At 41.9% G+C, this 17,042-nt stretch overlaps 1 protein-coding gene across 1 annotated transcript in view; it reads left to right on the top strand.

Moving 5' to 3' along the window:
* Positions 1-17,042, top strand: part of NPHP4 (nephrocystin 4) — a 969,441-nt gene that overhangs the window by 396,770 nt on the left and 555,629 nt on the right. The window contains exon 8 of the mRNA XM_085608868.1: positions 5,850-6,034. Coding sequence (XP_085464994.1) covers positions 5,850-6,034 — 185 coding nt within the window. The remainder of the gene's footprint in view (positions 1-5,849; positions 6,035-17,042) is intronic.

Below are 17,042 nucleotides of genomic sequence, written 5' to 3'. Positions count from 1 at the left end.
AGGGTCAAGACTGATATGCATATGGCTGGGTTCAAACTGGAATGGCATGGTGAGCAAAAGAATTATGGATTTAGGCCCAGATCTCTGTACTGGGGTGAATGTATGACATTGTTCTGCATTCTGTCCATCAACTGTTGTTTTTACTCTGTCACCAACCAGGGTTTGACAAGTGGGACATGATCGGGATTTCAGTAGTTGGAGACTTGATTAAAAAGGGATCTATTCTTAGTTTTGATGAACTCCAGGGCCAATATCAAATGGTTCAGGGGAACTGTTTAGATACCTACAAATTAGACAAGCCCTCAATGCAACTTTTCCAGATCTCAAAGACATACCAGAATCGTCGCCGTTAGAGGATCGACTGCTGGATGGGCCATTACACTCGAAAGCCATATCCTTAACCTATAAAAAAACTATGTAACAACCTGCCCGATACATTTAATAAACTTATAGAGTAGTGGCAAAGTGACCTGGGGCCTAATGACGATGAAGACTGGCAAACGGCCTTAATGTCCCCTAGAGAAGCGGCTATCACCCTCCGCTTCCGACTGATACAACTTAGAATCCTACATCGGTCCTATCTGACGGGGGTAATTCTGGCCAAAATAGGTGCAAGGGCGGAAGTGTTTTGCCTTAGGGGGTGCAGACAAACAGCTACCTTTTATCATACGATCTGGGAATGCCCTATTATACAACATATATGGGAGGGTGCCACGACGCACATTCAGACTGCACTGGGGAAGGAGTTAGCTCTCACACCGCAACTAGGCCTACTTAACATATGGACAGCCACGAACCTCACAGAAATTGAGCAGCAGCTGGCAACACTAGGATATACATTAGTGAAGCGAGAATTAGCGCGAAAATGGGGGGCGGCGGCGGACCCATCGTCCATCCATGTGTGGGCGAAAGAACTCGACAAGTGTATGGTAGCGGAAAAGGAAGTATTTATAACACGTGGATGCCCTAAAAAGTGGGACAAGAAATGGAACAAATGGAATGTTTACCGGGGAAATGTATGTATACCCCCAATGGTGGAACTGGAAATGCATAGAGGTGGGAACAGAGATATAACCACTTTGTAATTGTGACTTGTTAGCCCCCTGTTCATTGTAAGAAGTACTGGATAATTATAATGAACACTGAACGGTACTGCATATATGATTGTTATTGAACTTAATAAACAGATAGATATTTAAAAAAAAAAAAAAAGTGATGGTGAACCTTTTAGATAAAGGAAGCCTCTTTCAAGCTGTCATTTTTGTTTTATGCTGACTTCTACTGTTAAGCCCTAAGTCAAGCATGTGAGTTTACGAAAAGTCCAGTTTCGGAAAAGAAAGAGTTACTTTCATGTAACTACACTTTTCCAGTGTTGGTACCTATTATAGGTTTACATGGAACCCTCCCTCCTCCCCTCTTCCTGAGACTCGTCCTGATTGTTATTTAAATCACAGTACATTGCAATCTGAACCCTGGAATTCTCTGTTCTACCTCATCGATAGCTTTAGCTTGAATCCATATTGAGACGGATAGACTGTTTGTAGTATATGACAAAACAATGTTAGCTGATGGTACGTGAATACTGCTATTCAGACATTAACTACCCTGAGCATCTAGACTGATCACTTGGAATAATTCAACGTATGCAACTATCTATTATTATTTTTGAGTTTTATATAGCGCTAGACCCTAAGCTATCAGAGTGCTTTACATGTTGTGTGAAAATCTCAAGGCTGGTGAACAGTAGTTGCAGATAAGTAACCTTTTCTTGCCTTTTGTCAAAGTGATGGGAAAAAAGAGTGTCGACACTCTAATTGGGAAAATGCTCAATACTGTTATAATTTCTCAAAAGACTGATTTCCAGGGCAGATTGTTTCAATAGTAAGCAAAATAAAATAAATATGTTTGCACCTACAAAAATTAATCTGATTCTACCATGAGGCTATACAGATGTTTGTCATGAGATGGAGAACATGTAATATTGGAGGGAATTTTAGTTTACAAATCTTCAGTTTCATTTGTCTCAAATAACTCTCTTAGAGCTGTCATCAACATCACACAAATTAAGGAGCCCTTTACACTAACTCATCATAATGCTCAGGATTATATGTTCTGCTCACTTCTCCATAGTTCATTATCTCGTAAATTGCATATTTGAAAATGACTTTGGACCAATAACTTGACTTTGCTCCCTTATCTTAATACATCTCACTTAATTTACTGGTAATTTAGTATGACTTTGTTGAGCTACAGACCTTTTATTAATCAAAAGAGAGCAGGCAACCCTGAGTAGTTCCAAATTTTTAGGCGGCGAGCACTTCCTTTATATGGAACACTCTACAACACCACCGACACTCCAGTTCTGCTCATCACAAATGTGTGTTGTTCTAGCTCAGTTTTGAAGCATAGGTTTAGTACAGGACCATTCACACCAAGCTAGATTGTGACAAAACTTCGTGTCATTTTCATAGCAAAATCTTTAAGCATCGTATTAGCTAGTGCCTTCCATGCTGTAAAATAAAAAAAATGTTTTACCATTCCAGGACAGTATTACTGCTTTGGATTGATAAAACATCCATGCCAAGTTGAATAAAAGCAACCTCTGACACATGTTTTGCTTTTATTAGGCCTCATCAGAGAGGTAGAGCTTAGTTCAGTCACAAAGGAGCAACCAGTATAAGTCCAGCTGAATCTGGTTTGCTGCTGCGGAAACACTCCGACTGCGAGCAACCTGAATCTTTGGCCCAGCAGCAACACACTTTCATCAGATTGGCTTGGCAGGTTAGTGCCGGTCCTCTGGCGGTTTTTTTAGAGCCAAAAAGTTTTTAAGTCCCAGGTTTCAGGATTTGTTAGGAGTGCACTTTGACGCCAACCAAGGTTCCAGCACCCTGCACAGCCCCAGAAAGTGTTCTGAGGGGAGTACTGCAGTTGCCACATTTATGCCTGGCACCAGCCCGTGGTTGTGGGAAACCTCCAGCCACTCCCTAACCAATGGGGTACAAGTTTCCAGGGGTGACCCTACCCAATTTTGCTGCAATTACTGTGTGCCCTACTGCAAACAATCCCACAGTCCCGCTCTCTACCTAAACCCAAGAAAGCATAACCTTTCCACTCCTATGCAGAACTCTTGTGCTCACCCTAGAGGTGTGGTCTGGAAATTTAACAACCTCTCCTCTGTGGCTACTCAAAATTGATTCTGGTGGAGCTCCTCTCCCACTAATATTGGTGCCTGGCTGACTAGAGGGACAAAGGAGGGGGCAGGCTCGGGTGTTAGCTGCATCTGCCTGTGAAAGAATATGCCTCTTTGGCGTGAATTGGGTCTCTTGGGAAAGTTGATTTATTCTGAAGTTATTTGCGGAATTTCACTTGAAACCGGGGTGATTCCAGCACTCTAAATGAGTATTTCTTCACAAATGTAGTCATTATTCAAGATGAACAAGCGGTGGAAAGTCTGTTGTATCGCTAAATATTGTAGCTTCAAAGTCCATCCTCATCAGAAACGCCTGCTTCATTCCACCACATCAAAGGCAGCATTGAATGTGCTTAAAATACATGTACCCACCACACAGACTTGTATGGCAATTATATGTCCCACCCACCCCTTAAGTTTTCTGTAAGCGTTATCCCCTTGATACACCTTACTTTAAACATGCAACCTTAGGTCTCTACAGTCATTGTGCCTGAAGCTTGATATGGCAAAAGCTCTCTACCCACAACAACATAACATGTATTGGGTTGTGAATGCATGTTTCTAGCCAGTTGAAGAAGACATAGGGCAAGATGGCAAAGCAATCAAACCATTATCTTAATGGCAGTTCTTAAACCCTTGAGTTAATGCTCCCTTTCCTTTACTTGCACCTCTCTGAACATATACTATGCTCCAGCCGAACCTGTTTGAACACTGGACTGTGATGATTTGTGAAACTCCGCTAAGGGGGAGGGGGACATGTGGCCCAGAAGGGGGCCTTCATTCATACTCTTTGTACTTCCGGTGGTGCTGGCAGTTTCCCAATCTATGTGCAGACGGTGAGCTTGGTGTAAGAGTGCCAGCTTCAGCATGAACAGGAGTTACTATATTGCACATATGAAATGTGATGTGTTTATTAGCAAATGTAATGCCAAACTTAGATCTCCCCTGGACCAAGGTATGTACCGTCACTTTCCCAGGGAGAGAATATCAGTTCCAAACTTATGGAATATAACATATACACAGCACTTCCTAAGGTGGGCAAACTTTCAACACTCCCCCAAAGGCAAGGCAAGAAAACAATATACCAAGGTACTTTGCGCATCACTTGCCAGGAGTAGAACAACTTCCTATAACACAATTACCTGCTAGAAGGGAATTCACCCTTCCTTCTACAACAGAATACTTGGCCAAGAAGAGTCCACACCTCCTGCTTCAAGGAAAAGACGAATTCAAACCTATGGAATATATACATTTATTAACACAATACTTCAATCAAGGGCAGGCCGAATATATATTGATCATGGCAGACTCTCACATATCAAATAACCGATTGAAATACACAATCAAAGCAAATATATATGTAGAAATATATATGTATGGATATAAGAATCAGAAAATAAGAAGGAAAGGAGAGAATTCAGAAAAGAATCAAGAGACAGTAGCAGAGACACCTCACCTAATGCTCCATCATTTCACCCCACTTTGCTCAAGGGGAGTCCATTGCTTGAACCGGGTGAAAGCTCACAGGTGACACCACTCTTCCGTGACAACACGTCTGCTCCACGGTGTGAACTTCCACCAGGCCAGTGTAGGCTCCCCTTTTTAATACAAATTCAAACACAGCGAAGCTTCTAGCAAGCCTCGCCCCCTCAATCTCATGAGAGCCCGTTCCAGCCTGCTCCAAGGCCACCGCAACGGTTGATCAGGCCTTTGCTATGGCTCCAAGACAGACCATGTACATTCCTCTGATAAGAACCAGTTCTCTCTAGTCAGTACAGTGTGAAAAACAGGAGGAAAGCAAAACATGCCCTCTTCTTCGTGCAGGCACAGCAAATGGCTTCAGTCATGAAAATGGAGTTAGTTAAGCCATGCACACAAAGGCCCAAAGCAAGATGGAATCAGAAAAGCAAGGATGACATGAAACCATGTCAAAGGCAATAGTTAGCACCTATAATTCTCATCCACACAACTTACAAGCACCACTGTGCACACAGAAAAGTTTGAAGCAAGGTAAAGTCAGAAGGCAGAATGACATTAGACCACGTCAAAGCCAATAGGTCAAAGTCATAATTCACCTAACCCAAATAACACTATAGACTTTATCCCTCAGTATACCACATTGAGCACATGTGTGCACCACCACCCACAAGACTGCACCTCAACATCCCATACCTTCTATTCTTGGCAAGACTATTCCACTAAAAGACAGAAGAAAAGAAGGCATATGCAAGCCCATCCTACATTAAGGCTAGGGCAACATAACACACTTAAGTCAGTACAAAATGGTGGTGGTTGAGGGTCATCATAGAGTGTCAGACCACAAAAGTGGCTCATTCACTACAGCAACCTGACTTGTTTACACTAAATTACTAGCTCAAGAATATGTGATTTTTTTTTATCTGGGATATTGCTTCTCTGTGTGAAAGAATTATGTAAGAAAGCAAATGTATATTCTCTTGCATTGGATTCTACAAACATAGCCAATACTACATCTCAGAATGTTTGCTCGCCATGGCTAACTGTTTCAGTTTGTTTGTCCTACACCTAGGCTTCATCTATGGCTACAATGCTACAACTTAAAGGTAAACCGATATTGATGCGTAATGTTGATTTCATTAACAAAATAAACACACTAAAGCCGGGCACTCTTTGATTCTAGGATAACTACATGCTCCCTGATGGAGGCAAAGTCACAATCCAAGAGCGGCGGCTGCACGTAGGAGTGCACAATGGGTGTTGTTTTGTCCAGAAGCCCCAGGTTGTCGTGGTTGTTCCTGAGTCGGAAGTGATACGAGGTCGATCTGCAAGTTTTAACAAGAAACATGGCTCTAACCTTAAATTAAGGTACGGCAGAATAAAAAAAACATACTGAATGCCATATGTTCCTTAACTTCTGTTTTCTATTTTAAACACTGTGGACGGACAATGTATGTCTTTCTGAATATGTTAATTTACTAATTAGCATAATACTCCCAATAAACTCTTATCGATCTCGGTTTCACATCTCAAAGGCCACCCAAATTTAAATGTGTACATATATCCTTCTTCCACCGCCTGTCTCTAGGGTCTCTCAATCTCTTGTTATCTATGTAATGTTTTCTCCCAGGTGGTTATTTGGGGCCTTTTTGAATTTGAAATGAAGCTGATTAATATCATGACCTCAAGACCCTAGTAATTTAGGTAGCAGAGATTCGAAAGGTGATTTCTTTGTAATAGCTGCACTTTTATCTGAAGTTAGAGGATCTATTGCTGTAGCTCGGCATTACCCTTGGGACGGAATCTAACTTACACTACAGGTAATGGTTTAATCACCCTCCGCTTGAAAAGGTCAGCTATCATCCTACAATCCCCCACTCTTCAACCTTTGAAGGGGTCTGCTCGCGTTGCTGGTGTAAAATCATTCTGAAATGGATCATTGTGCAGGGAGATGGGAAGATCTTAAGTCCTAACCTAATTACCAGGGTGCTGAGATATAACGTTGGGGGTCTCAAAAAGATCTCCCTTTTTTAAAATTAAAAAGTAGACCATACTAACACACGTACTACGTCCACATATCGGATTCTTTCACCATTATCATGCAAGTGAACAACAAACTGTTTATATGTGCAAACAAATTAGTCATTTAGTATTTCTTAGTCATATTATAAAAGAGTAAGGGTTCTTTACATGCACCAGTCTTACTTGAACTAGATGTGGTTTTGACAATGGAATTAATCTCAGTCACTTTTGAGTTGTTCCCTTGCTAGAAATGTTGTGCATGAAGTTATAGTGACCGATATTTTGTCTTCGCAATATGAGCACAATAAAAGCTGATAACGTGCTTTCTACCCCCTTGCTGCTGGGAGCTCAGGTCGCCTGCACCTACCGCACGCACCATTTAATTTATGGGGCAACTACTGAACTGCTACAACGCCAACGAGAGGGTGTAGTGCTGTGTGTGCTACAACTACTGTGCTGATGGCTGGGGGCCCCTGGAGGCTGGAGCACGGGTGCTGCGGGGCCTATGTTTCGTTTTACGCTGCCCGTAATGTGACTGTGACATGTCCAGTATGCCTGCCCTGCCCAGCCCACCCCACCCTCTGACTCGGGCTCTGACTGACTCACCTGGGGCCTGCTCTGCAACTTTGGTGGCAGGCGCTGGCTGCAGAAGACTGGGCTAGGCTAGCTAGCAATTATTAAATAAGTGACGGCCGCACGGTCTCTCTCAGCCGTCTCGGATGCCTCCCGTCCCGTGCCCTTTTATCGCGCAAGACAAATTCATTGAGCGCAGCCCCACCCTAAGCGGGAAGACCACCACGCTGATGCATCTGCGCGCAATATTTCATTTATGATGACTGTTGACTGATAGGCGAGGTCAGCGGGAGCAGGAGCAACGAAGGCTAGCGTAAGGTACACTACACATCCCAGATGGACGTGTGTAGTGCTTGCTGGCTGCGGAGGCGGCCCCTGGAGGGCGGGGGGTGTGGTGCCCCCCCCCCCTGCAACGCGGGGGCTGCGGGGCCCTATGTTACGCCCCTGCCTTATCACAGATGTCTCTCATTGCCTGTGGCTTGTTCCTTGAAGAACACAAAAGAGCATGGTAATATGCTACCTCCATCCATATTCTCAAATATTCTTATTCTGTCCGTTTCTAAATCTTTGCCTGCTTTTAACAGTAATTCAGTTTCTTTAGAGAATGTAGGTCCCCAGTTTGGGAGTAAACATTCCTCTAGTCTATTTCCCAGTCAGCTAAGCCCTCATGCAACCCCATATGTCATGGTTTTGGTTGGCGTGTTTTCCCTAATGAGCTTGCAGAAGGAAGACTTTGTCCAATTGAAAAATAAAACTATGCATTGGCTGCACACCAATATTGGAGGGACCAGAATTTTTTCTCTGAAGTTAAGATGGTTATAAGAGTCTCGTGGATTGGTAATACTCGAAAATCTGTGCTTAGTTACTGAGTAATGGTCAACTTTGGTAATTGTTTCCGGCTGAAAAGTTTATTTGAATACATTTATGTTTACTTTGGAAGGCTGAATGTGATTCCACTGGGTTCTTTTATGGACACCCAGTGCCTGCTTGCTGTAAGCAATCAGTCTGGACACTCTATTGCCTCCCATCAATCATAGTTGTCTTAGTTGCCATTATCTAATAGATTCCCCCCGTATCTTCTCTTGATTTGAATGACTGACTGCTGCCTGTTGAGTCTCTGCCAACAGCTGTGACTCAAGGGATGGTACCATCTAGGCTAATCATATGGTTCCCATAGCTAATCCTGTAGTCGGCACTGCCTTCGTTGACTTTGCCAGTACACTAAATGGAACTGTTGTGGCCATCAATCGTAGCCAAGTTGTTTCTCTTGCCTCTACATCAGACACTGCGCCTGGGAATATTAGCATAAAGAATGCTAATATTCCTAGGACTCTGCAACTCTGCAACGTTCAAAAACTAAAATGTTGATTGTAGATTCAATTAGATCTTGCAACATCATCCTTTTCAACAAGACTTGGGCAGTAACTATGTATGACTCGGATGTTTGTGCCTCTTTCTTTGTTTTAGCTACTCCTTCGACTTCTGGAAGGGCAAAGGGCAGTCTATCCATTTCACTGGCTGACACTTAGGTTGTAACATGCGTGACCAAGGACTGCTACTTAAATATTCAGACATATATTTTATTATTTAAAAAAGGTTTTGAGTTTGCCATTTTGAATTTTTATAATGATAATTTTAATTCTTCCCGCATTGTCAGCTTTGAAGAAATTAAATAATTGTTTAGGCAATCTTTGAATTTCCTATGTCTGTAAGAGTTTTGGGGAAGGCCCTCTTATTCTTGTGGGTGATTTGTATGCAATATTTGGTCCCTGTTATTATGATCTTGTTATTGATGATATTCACAGTGGCAGGACACTTGTTCACCTCGGGTGGATAGACACTATGAATATGTATTGGAAGTGGTTACCAAATGGATCTCTCAAAATGCCCATAGTGTTTCTTGCCAATGGCCTTTGTCTATTCCTAGTTTTAAAGTTAGAGGTTCCTCAAGGATTACTGGTTACATTTACATTTACGGTGTTTGTTTGGGAAAAGCATGCCACTATTCTGTCAATACTCTACCTTTCAGTTTCCATTTGGGTCACCATTTGCCCAACCTGGCTAAAGCCAACATCCTCCAAAATTATTTGATGTCGTGGGTTAAGGATGGTGACTTACGGCTACAATAATGCATGGTTCACCCTGATTTTATTTTGGAACAATTCATAAAGGCTACATATCAAGGATTAGAAACATGTTTCGAGATTTTAAGTAGCCTTTTAACTGTGGTGACTGTATTTTGTAACATTCATTCCAAGGTATTTGATCTTCTCATAGCTTCTAGTGGTGTATAGGAAAGTAAATTCTCCCCTCAAATGGTTTAATTGACAATGGTTTTGGCCAATCGATAGTTACATACTTATTAAAGCTTTCTTTAATAAACAGTGAAGAGGTTTCCGATTTCTGGGTCATATACAAAGAAGCCCTTAAAAATAGCAAGTTAGCTACTGGGAATGCCTGATAAGGTCTTTTATTCACTAGGGGCAAAAAAGGATTGCAAAGCCTTTTGAAGTATTGCCAATAGTTATACATTTTCAGATCACTCTTGTGTATATGCTCACATTTAGGCTGATATGCAAATTTCTTATTTTGGGAAATCGTACAATTTGGCAACACCAGCTAACTGTACCATAGCTTCTACTGCTCCAGGTGGTGCAAGTCTTTGCCTTACAATAGATCATCTTGGCGATTCAGGCATTTCCCTTGGGTGAGGCACTAGTCCGTATGGATTTACTTACACATCATTCATTGCACCTATTGTGACAAGCGTAATTAGCACATCTAGATGCACTACTATTCCATGTTCATGGTTACAGTTGATTATTGTGCCAATCTTTAAAAAGTCAGACTAGAGGGTTTCCCCTTGTTATCACTCTTTATAATTAGTAGTCTTTTTAGTTAAGATTGCTGGTAGGATTACTATGAAAAGACTATAGGACTGAGTGCAGGATAAGGGTATTTTGATGGAAACCCAGTATGACATTAGAGACAATTTGGGTACTAGGAAAAAATGCTTCATCTAATCGGTACATTTACCGATCACAAATCTATTTTTGTTATCGGTAAATGTGCAGTGGTATGGGCCCCCCCCCGCTCTATCCATCTACCCTTCGTGGGCCTACGTTAAACATATGATTGCATTAAAAGTCTAAAGTCTGGAATATACCTTCTAAAATAAGTGCGGACACTGTTCTCGAGGATTTCCTTTGCTAGTTGTTTTGTGATGGTACTGCTAAGGTAAAATGTAGGCCTACTGGAGTTTGCACGGATAGTTAGTTACTTTGAAGCAGAGTTAGGCAGTGGTGCATTCTGCTTTTTACACTCAGTATAATTGGTCTGGAGTATTCTTTAAGGATGCATGTGTTTAATGCCCCTCACTTTGGTAATAAAACTATTGTTTTATGCAAACGATGCAGTGTTTATGCCCCACACTGAAAAGGGTGTAAAAAAAGTAATAGTTAGCTATGTGTCCTTAATGGATTGTAGAGATCCAAAGACCAATTTAAACAATATCTATATAATGACTTTGGCACCAGTACACAAAATATAGAACTTTTTGTATTAAGAAATGAATTCTAGAGGAAGTAAATGCCCTTTCCTATTTAGGTAATAGTTTTGATAGCTTCTTGTTTTACCTTTATGTTCTTGTTTATAAAATAACATGTTCTGCTGTGTATCACATGTTTGTAATTCCATATACATCGAGATTGGTCTCAAGATGTTGTATGTTGTGCCTTTCACCAGCTCCTGCATTCTGTTTCTAGAACTTAGACGGTTGGTAGCTGCAGTTAGTCGTGACAGGATGCTGGAAGGGTGGCTCACTTTCCTAATGGATTAAAAATCATCTTATTATCTACAATTAATCACTGGTCTCTATCCATAGTTACATTGGATTGAAACACAATACACCTCTTGTTGGTTTGACATGTTAGGCTCTTGAAGGCTCGGATGTACCCAATCAATGGGAGATGTTTATAATCATGACACTAGACTTGGTACTAAACCTCTAACCCATTTGTTGAATAGTTATAGAAACAAATCTTAATCTTGAAAGGAGTTCAAATAGAGTTCAAAATCATCTGGTTCATAGTACTCCTTTATTTCGTCCTCCATTTTGATGAGCATTCCAGCATGCTAGATAAGTCCTTATTCAATAACTGGCTTTCTGTGTCTGTAGGAAAGAGCTGGGAATATTTCCTTTAGACATTCATGAGATGTCTGCTGATCTTTGCATGGTCTGGCACTCAAAGAAAATTGACCTTTCTACTTTGCCACCTTTATCACATTGTATCTTTAAACAGAACCCCATAAATAATTTGTGATCAATTCTTGAAGGCCTGTGCCAACTCTGGGCAGAAAAACGGTTTGAAAGAGGATCCTTACACCTAAAGTGTGTCCTGCTTACATCTGGGCAATGATATTTACATAGCTACATAATTTATTTATCCTTGGGTCAAGAATGGAAAGGTTTACTTTGCGTCAGTATACGAGTCTGAAAAGGCCAGGAAAGAAATCTATGATGATGGCTAAAGCTCTTCCGCTCCGCAAATACCCATACTAAAGCCATAGCAGAAGAGGCATAGTGACAGATTCAGGCAGTGTAGCCCTGCCATTCTAGAACAACACCTATATAACTTATTACACTAGGGGATACCATCCTTACCATTGTGTAGAAACAATAAACCTTTCACACTGTGTGCCATACATGCATTGGTGTAAGTATTACAAGATACCTCTCATTCATGAGAGGAATCATCAATGAACATGGGCTATCATCATTGATGGCATTTCAGTGAGTGCTTCTGTGAAGGTGGTAGATTCCCCAGCTTTTCTGATAGAGACTTTTAACCGCTGATTCCTCACCTTTTGAATATTCTCCAGGCAAGAATGGAGCCGTGAACGGTTTTCGGCATTACCTCTGTTCGGTAGATGGCACAATGCAGCTCCGCACTGATGCCATTCTGCTCTGGAAATGGTGTGTGGAGCATTTAGAGGCTCCAGTCCCATGCGCTGATGTCCGATCCTTTCTTTCCGTGCCAGCAGTCGCAGATCCGGAGCCACCTCTTGTCTCTTTGAGACGCTTTACCTCAACAAATCTTTCCCTGTGTAATGGAAATGTAACATCCCAAAAAGACAGGTTTTTTTGTTCAGATATTTTTATTTTATACAAAACGGCAAAGGAAAACAAAAAGAGCAAATACTGCAAAGATATGCAGTACAATCCTGCTGCGGGAGAGGTGAGGGAGGCAACGGCATCAATTGTATGTTACTTTTAGTGGAGATATACAAATACGTCATAAGTCTAACATAACATAACAAGTGCCTACTAAGTTTTCCTGACAGCTGCCTTTTGGAGAAGAATGTGTGTACTTTGCCGCATAGCCGAATAGTGAGAAAATTCTGGCGATTTGTTCTCGTTACCTGAATTTGCATAACTTATTGCTGGATGCCGTATTGAACATTTAATCATCTCCTCACAAGGAGCCTCCCAGTGACCTTAATTACTCCGCATGACCGCGTTGGAAACCCCTGGTGATTTGTTCACGCTACCTGTATTGGCACCCCACTCTGCTGGATGCCTATATGAATAGTCAACCATCTCCCCATCACATGGCAAGTACTAACCATATTTGCGGTGACTACTCATTATTGGGAGCTGTGACCTGGTCTGCCAAATTGGGCGCCTGCTAATGGTTGTCTCTCACATACCCTATTGTCCTGATGAAGACCCACAAGCAGAGGTTTTAAGTTACCCTTTACGAGTCAAGTCGGGTTGAAATGCTGACACCCCTTATCCTAGGACCTGTATTACGTGTATCAATCCCTCCCCAAATTGGATGATGCATTCTGAATATGCCAGCATCATTCTGCATAATGGACACTGAAGAATAAAACACAATTGTTCTGTAGACAGGCCCATTCACACTGGGTTACTGTCACCAGCATCGTTTCAGCCAGTGTCCACTAAAAATTATGATACTGTGTTCTTCAATTGTTTCTCTTTTGAATTTCTCCTTCTCTAACTCACTTCACACATGAGCACTTTTTCCTTGCACTCTTTTCTAGAGCGACCGTCTATTGATATATCTTCATTTGTTGTATTGACTTTGCTATTTTCATAACAAGAGAATATAAATCAGATTTTGTCTTTAAAATACAGCAGTTGGTTCTTTCTCTCTGGTGCATTTTGAAGAGTATTTGGTTCTCTCGTGTGTAACAATTATGTGAAAACCTTTCTAGTGACTTAGCTAATTAATTTCAAAATTCTCAACCTCTTTAGTCTTTGCAAGGAGCGACATCAGGGCCTATTGTTGTTCTTACTACTAAGTATCTCCTGTCACGAAAAACATGGCAGTAGTTATGTCTAAAAATCGACAGGCCTTGCCAATGCTGATTGGTTTTGTGTGCTTGGAGTGTACATCAGAAGAGGTCCGATGACTCAAGATATGGGGAGGGACGGAACCCTCAGAGAGGAGTGCAGGAGGGAGGAAGAAAAGAGAGAAAGACAGGAATAGAAGAAGAAGAGAAGAAGAAGAAGATAGGCTACACTGGGCAGGGATCAGGACACCCTATCAGGAGGGTCGGGCAGGATTGGGCAGATTGTTGAGGTAAATGCCGGTAATCTCCATAGTATAGAAGGTGATCTAGAAGGGGAGTTCATGGGGGTTCTTTCTTCTGTAAATATTTGTCGCAGGCATCCCAAAGACGTGTGGGGCTGAAAGTGCCATGAAGTTTAGTGTGTAGAATGTTGTCAGTGCCTCTGACAGAGCATAGCAAATGCCACCATTTGCCAAAAGCGCTTGGGGATGTTGATTTTCAATCAGAGAGAACTGTTTTGGTGCCCAAGGAGAGGAGGAGGTCTGCTAACTGGCTAACTGGGAAGTGTGGGCATCGAGTTCCGAGGAGTGAGGGTTGGCATGTAGGCCGAAGATGGCTTTTAGGAAGTCAATCTTTATTGTAACCCCAATGATGTCATGTAGCTGTACCTTGATCTTTGTCCATAATGGGAGTGCCATTTCGTAATTGAGAAACATATGTTGGCGGTCTCCTGGTCCCTCCCCACAATGCCACTATGTATTCGAGTCTCTCAGAACCATTTTATGTAGTCTAGCTGGGGGCCAGTATGTTTTGTGGATGGACCAAAATGTAGAGTTTGCTAATGCAGGGGTGATTTTGGCATCGAAGGGAGATTTCCAGATCTTTTACCATGTTGTTTTATAGAAGTTTAGGGAGCCTGCTGACTGTGTATGGGGTTCCCATTTCCAGTTAAATATTCTCAAGGTCTGTCCATTAGATGTGTCAAGAAGTTTGTACATTTGTGAGGAGGTGTGGCCTCTCCTTTTAAAGATGCCTAATAGTCCAGGGAGGTCTGGGTCGTGTGGGGGGTCTCAGTTTACTCAGTACACTTTTGAGTCTATATTGGGTATGTCAAATTTAATTTGCAAGGAGAATGGGATAGTGTTGGTGCGTGATCCCAGATTATTTATGGAGTTTATTCCCTGATGAGCCCATGAATCCCAGAATATTGTCTTCCCCTCAAGTGTAATCGTGCGTTGAACCATAGGGAGGCTAGTTTAGAACCGTGTAGTCGATGTTCTAGGCATTTGTCGAGGAGTAGGAGTGACTTGACCGTTTCCATTATTTTTGTCTGGAGTGTTTTAGAGGGAATTTTTGGAGATTGTGTACTGTGAGGGTGAAACTAATGGGTAGGGGTGAGGTTAGGCTGGATTCATTGATAAGCCACGGGGGTACAGTAGGGGGCTGTTTCCTGTGTTCACAGCCACCATGCACCTTGGGATATCAGGAATGCCCTTTGGTAGCGAAGATAATCTGGAAGGTTTATCTCCCCGGAGGATTTATTCCTCTTCATGATTTTCATAGAAATTCTTATTTTAAAAAATTTCCATATGAATTCAGATATGTAGTTATCTACTGACTTACAGAAGGAGGGAGAGAGGACTACAGGAACCGTACTAGATGTGAAGTTAAATCAGGGAAGCTATCATCATCCTCAACGTTCCCACTCGACCCCGCCAAGTGATATTTTTTTGGGACCAAGTGTTGAGAAGTTCTTTTATTTTGGCCAGCGTTTTCCATTCATTGAGTGCAACAGATTGTTTAAGATCAGAGTTAAACCATATGTCCAGGTTTTTGATGGCTGTCGGTTGCCACTTTAGACCAAGGTCACTGATTACAGCTTATGTACAGTGGACGTTTAGGGGGAATGCCACACTTTTGCTCGCTACTAGTGAATATTTTTCTATTTCCTTCATGATGATTGGTATTGCTTGTGGGGCATCTTCGATAAATAATAATACATCCTCTGCATAAGCAGCTGCCACTTGTCTACCTGAAGGGAAGTTAATACCTGTGATCTCCGGATTTTCCCAAAAGACTGAGAGTAATGGTTCAGTGACCAGTATGAAGAGTAGGGGGGAGAGCAGACACCCTTCACATGTACCCTGTGATAGAGTGAAGGGTGGGATAGGTGGTTGTTGACTCTTGCCGTGGGGTTCGAATAAAGGGCCATAATCATGTGGATGATTTCATCCTTCAGGGGGTATCTGTGTAATGTGGCATGCAGGAAATGCCAGGAGACCTTGTCAAAGGCCTTTCCTGCATCTAGTGCAAAGGCTTTCTGTTGGTGAATGGGATAGTTTAGCTCTTTCTAAAACATGACAGAATGTTCTGATGTTGTGTGCTGCAAGTCTGCCTTTGAGGAAGCCCGTTTGTGTGTTTGGTATCAAGTTTTGGATGACCAACTCCAGTCTGCGAGCAACAATCTTTGCGTAGACCTAGCAGTCGATGTTGATAAGGGAGATTGGTCTATAATTCTTGCGTTTAAGTTATTTTCCCTTCCTTTGGGATCACCACGATTGTGGCTTCAGTGCAGAGCCAGTAATGTAGCAGGATGAGGCATACTCTTGGAAGACTGCATACAGGAGACCGGTCACTTTGTTGACAAAATACTTTATAAAATTTGGCAGAGTAACCATCTGTTCCTGGGGATTTCCCAAGTTTAAGGGAGCATAACACCGAATGAATTTCATCTTCTGTGATGAATTTATTGATGGCAAGGGAATCTTGTGAAATTTTAGGGAGATTGCAGGAGTCGAGGTATTTGTTAATCTTGGTTATGGAGGTGGGATAATTGGAGCTGTTGAGTTTCGCATAAAACAATTTAAAAGTGTTGAGTATAGCTTTTGTTGATGTGGAAAGTACCCCGTCAGGGTTTTTTAAAGCCGATGTAAGGGATTTGTTTTTTGTGTATTTTAAGTAGTTGACTAATGTGTTCCCAGCTTTGTTATAATTGTAAAGCCTAACCGCATTAACAACATCGATCCATTTCCGGGGCCTTCTGGCTAAAGATTCGGTTGTATTCTTATTGTGTGGCGCATATTTAAGTTAGGAGAGATGAGCCTTTAGTGTGCCTAAGTTGGGTATACATTTTGGATATTCGACTCTAGTTCCTTGAGGCGGTTGGATATAGGTTTGTATTTTAGGGATGAGATGTGGATCGGTGTTCCTCTCAATGTGGCTTTGAGGGCATCCCATCTGGTTGTAGGGTACGTATCATTTGGGAGGTTTTCCTTGAGGAAGTTTTCAGTGAACATCTCAATTTCCGTCCTAATGTTGGGGTCATCTAGCAGATCATCATTCATCCACCATTGTCATGGTGGTAGGATTGGGTCATTGAGCATTAATTGAATGGACACTCTTGTGGTCAGAGATCGCTATTGGTTCAGTTTTCAGGGATTGAGAGAGGTGGAGTAGAGAGTTG

Source organism: Triturus cristatus, chromosome 1_2, assembly GCF_964204655.1.
Source record: "Triturus cristatus chromosome 1_2, aTriCri1.1, whole genome shotgun sequence".
In the NCBI taxonomy this organism is placed as follows: Eukaryota; Metazoa; Chordata; class Amphibia; order Caudata; family Salamandridae; genus Triturus; species Triturus cristatus.
This window is presented reverse-complemented; position numbering and strand designations above follow the sequence as displayed.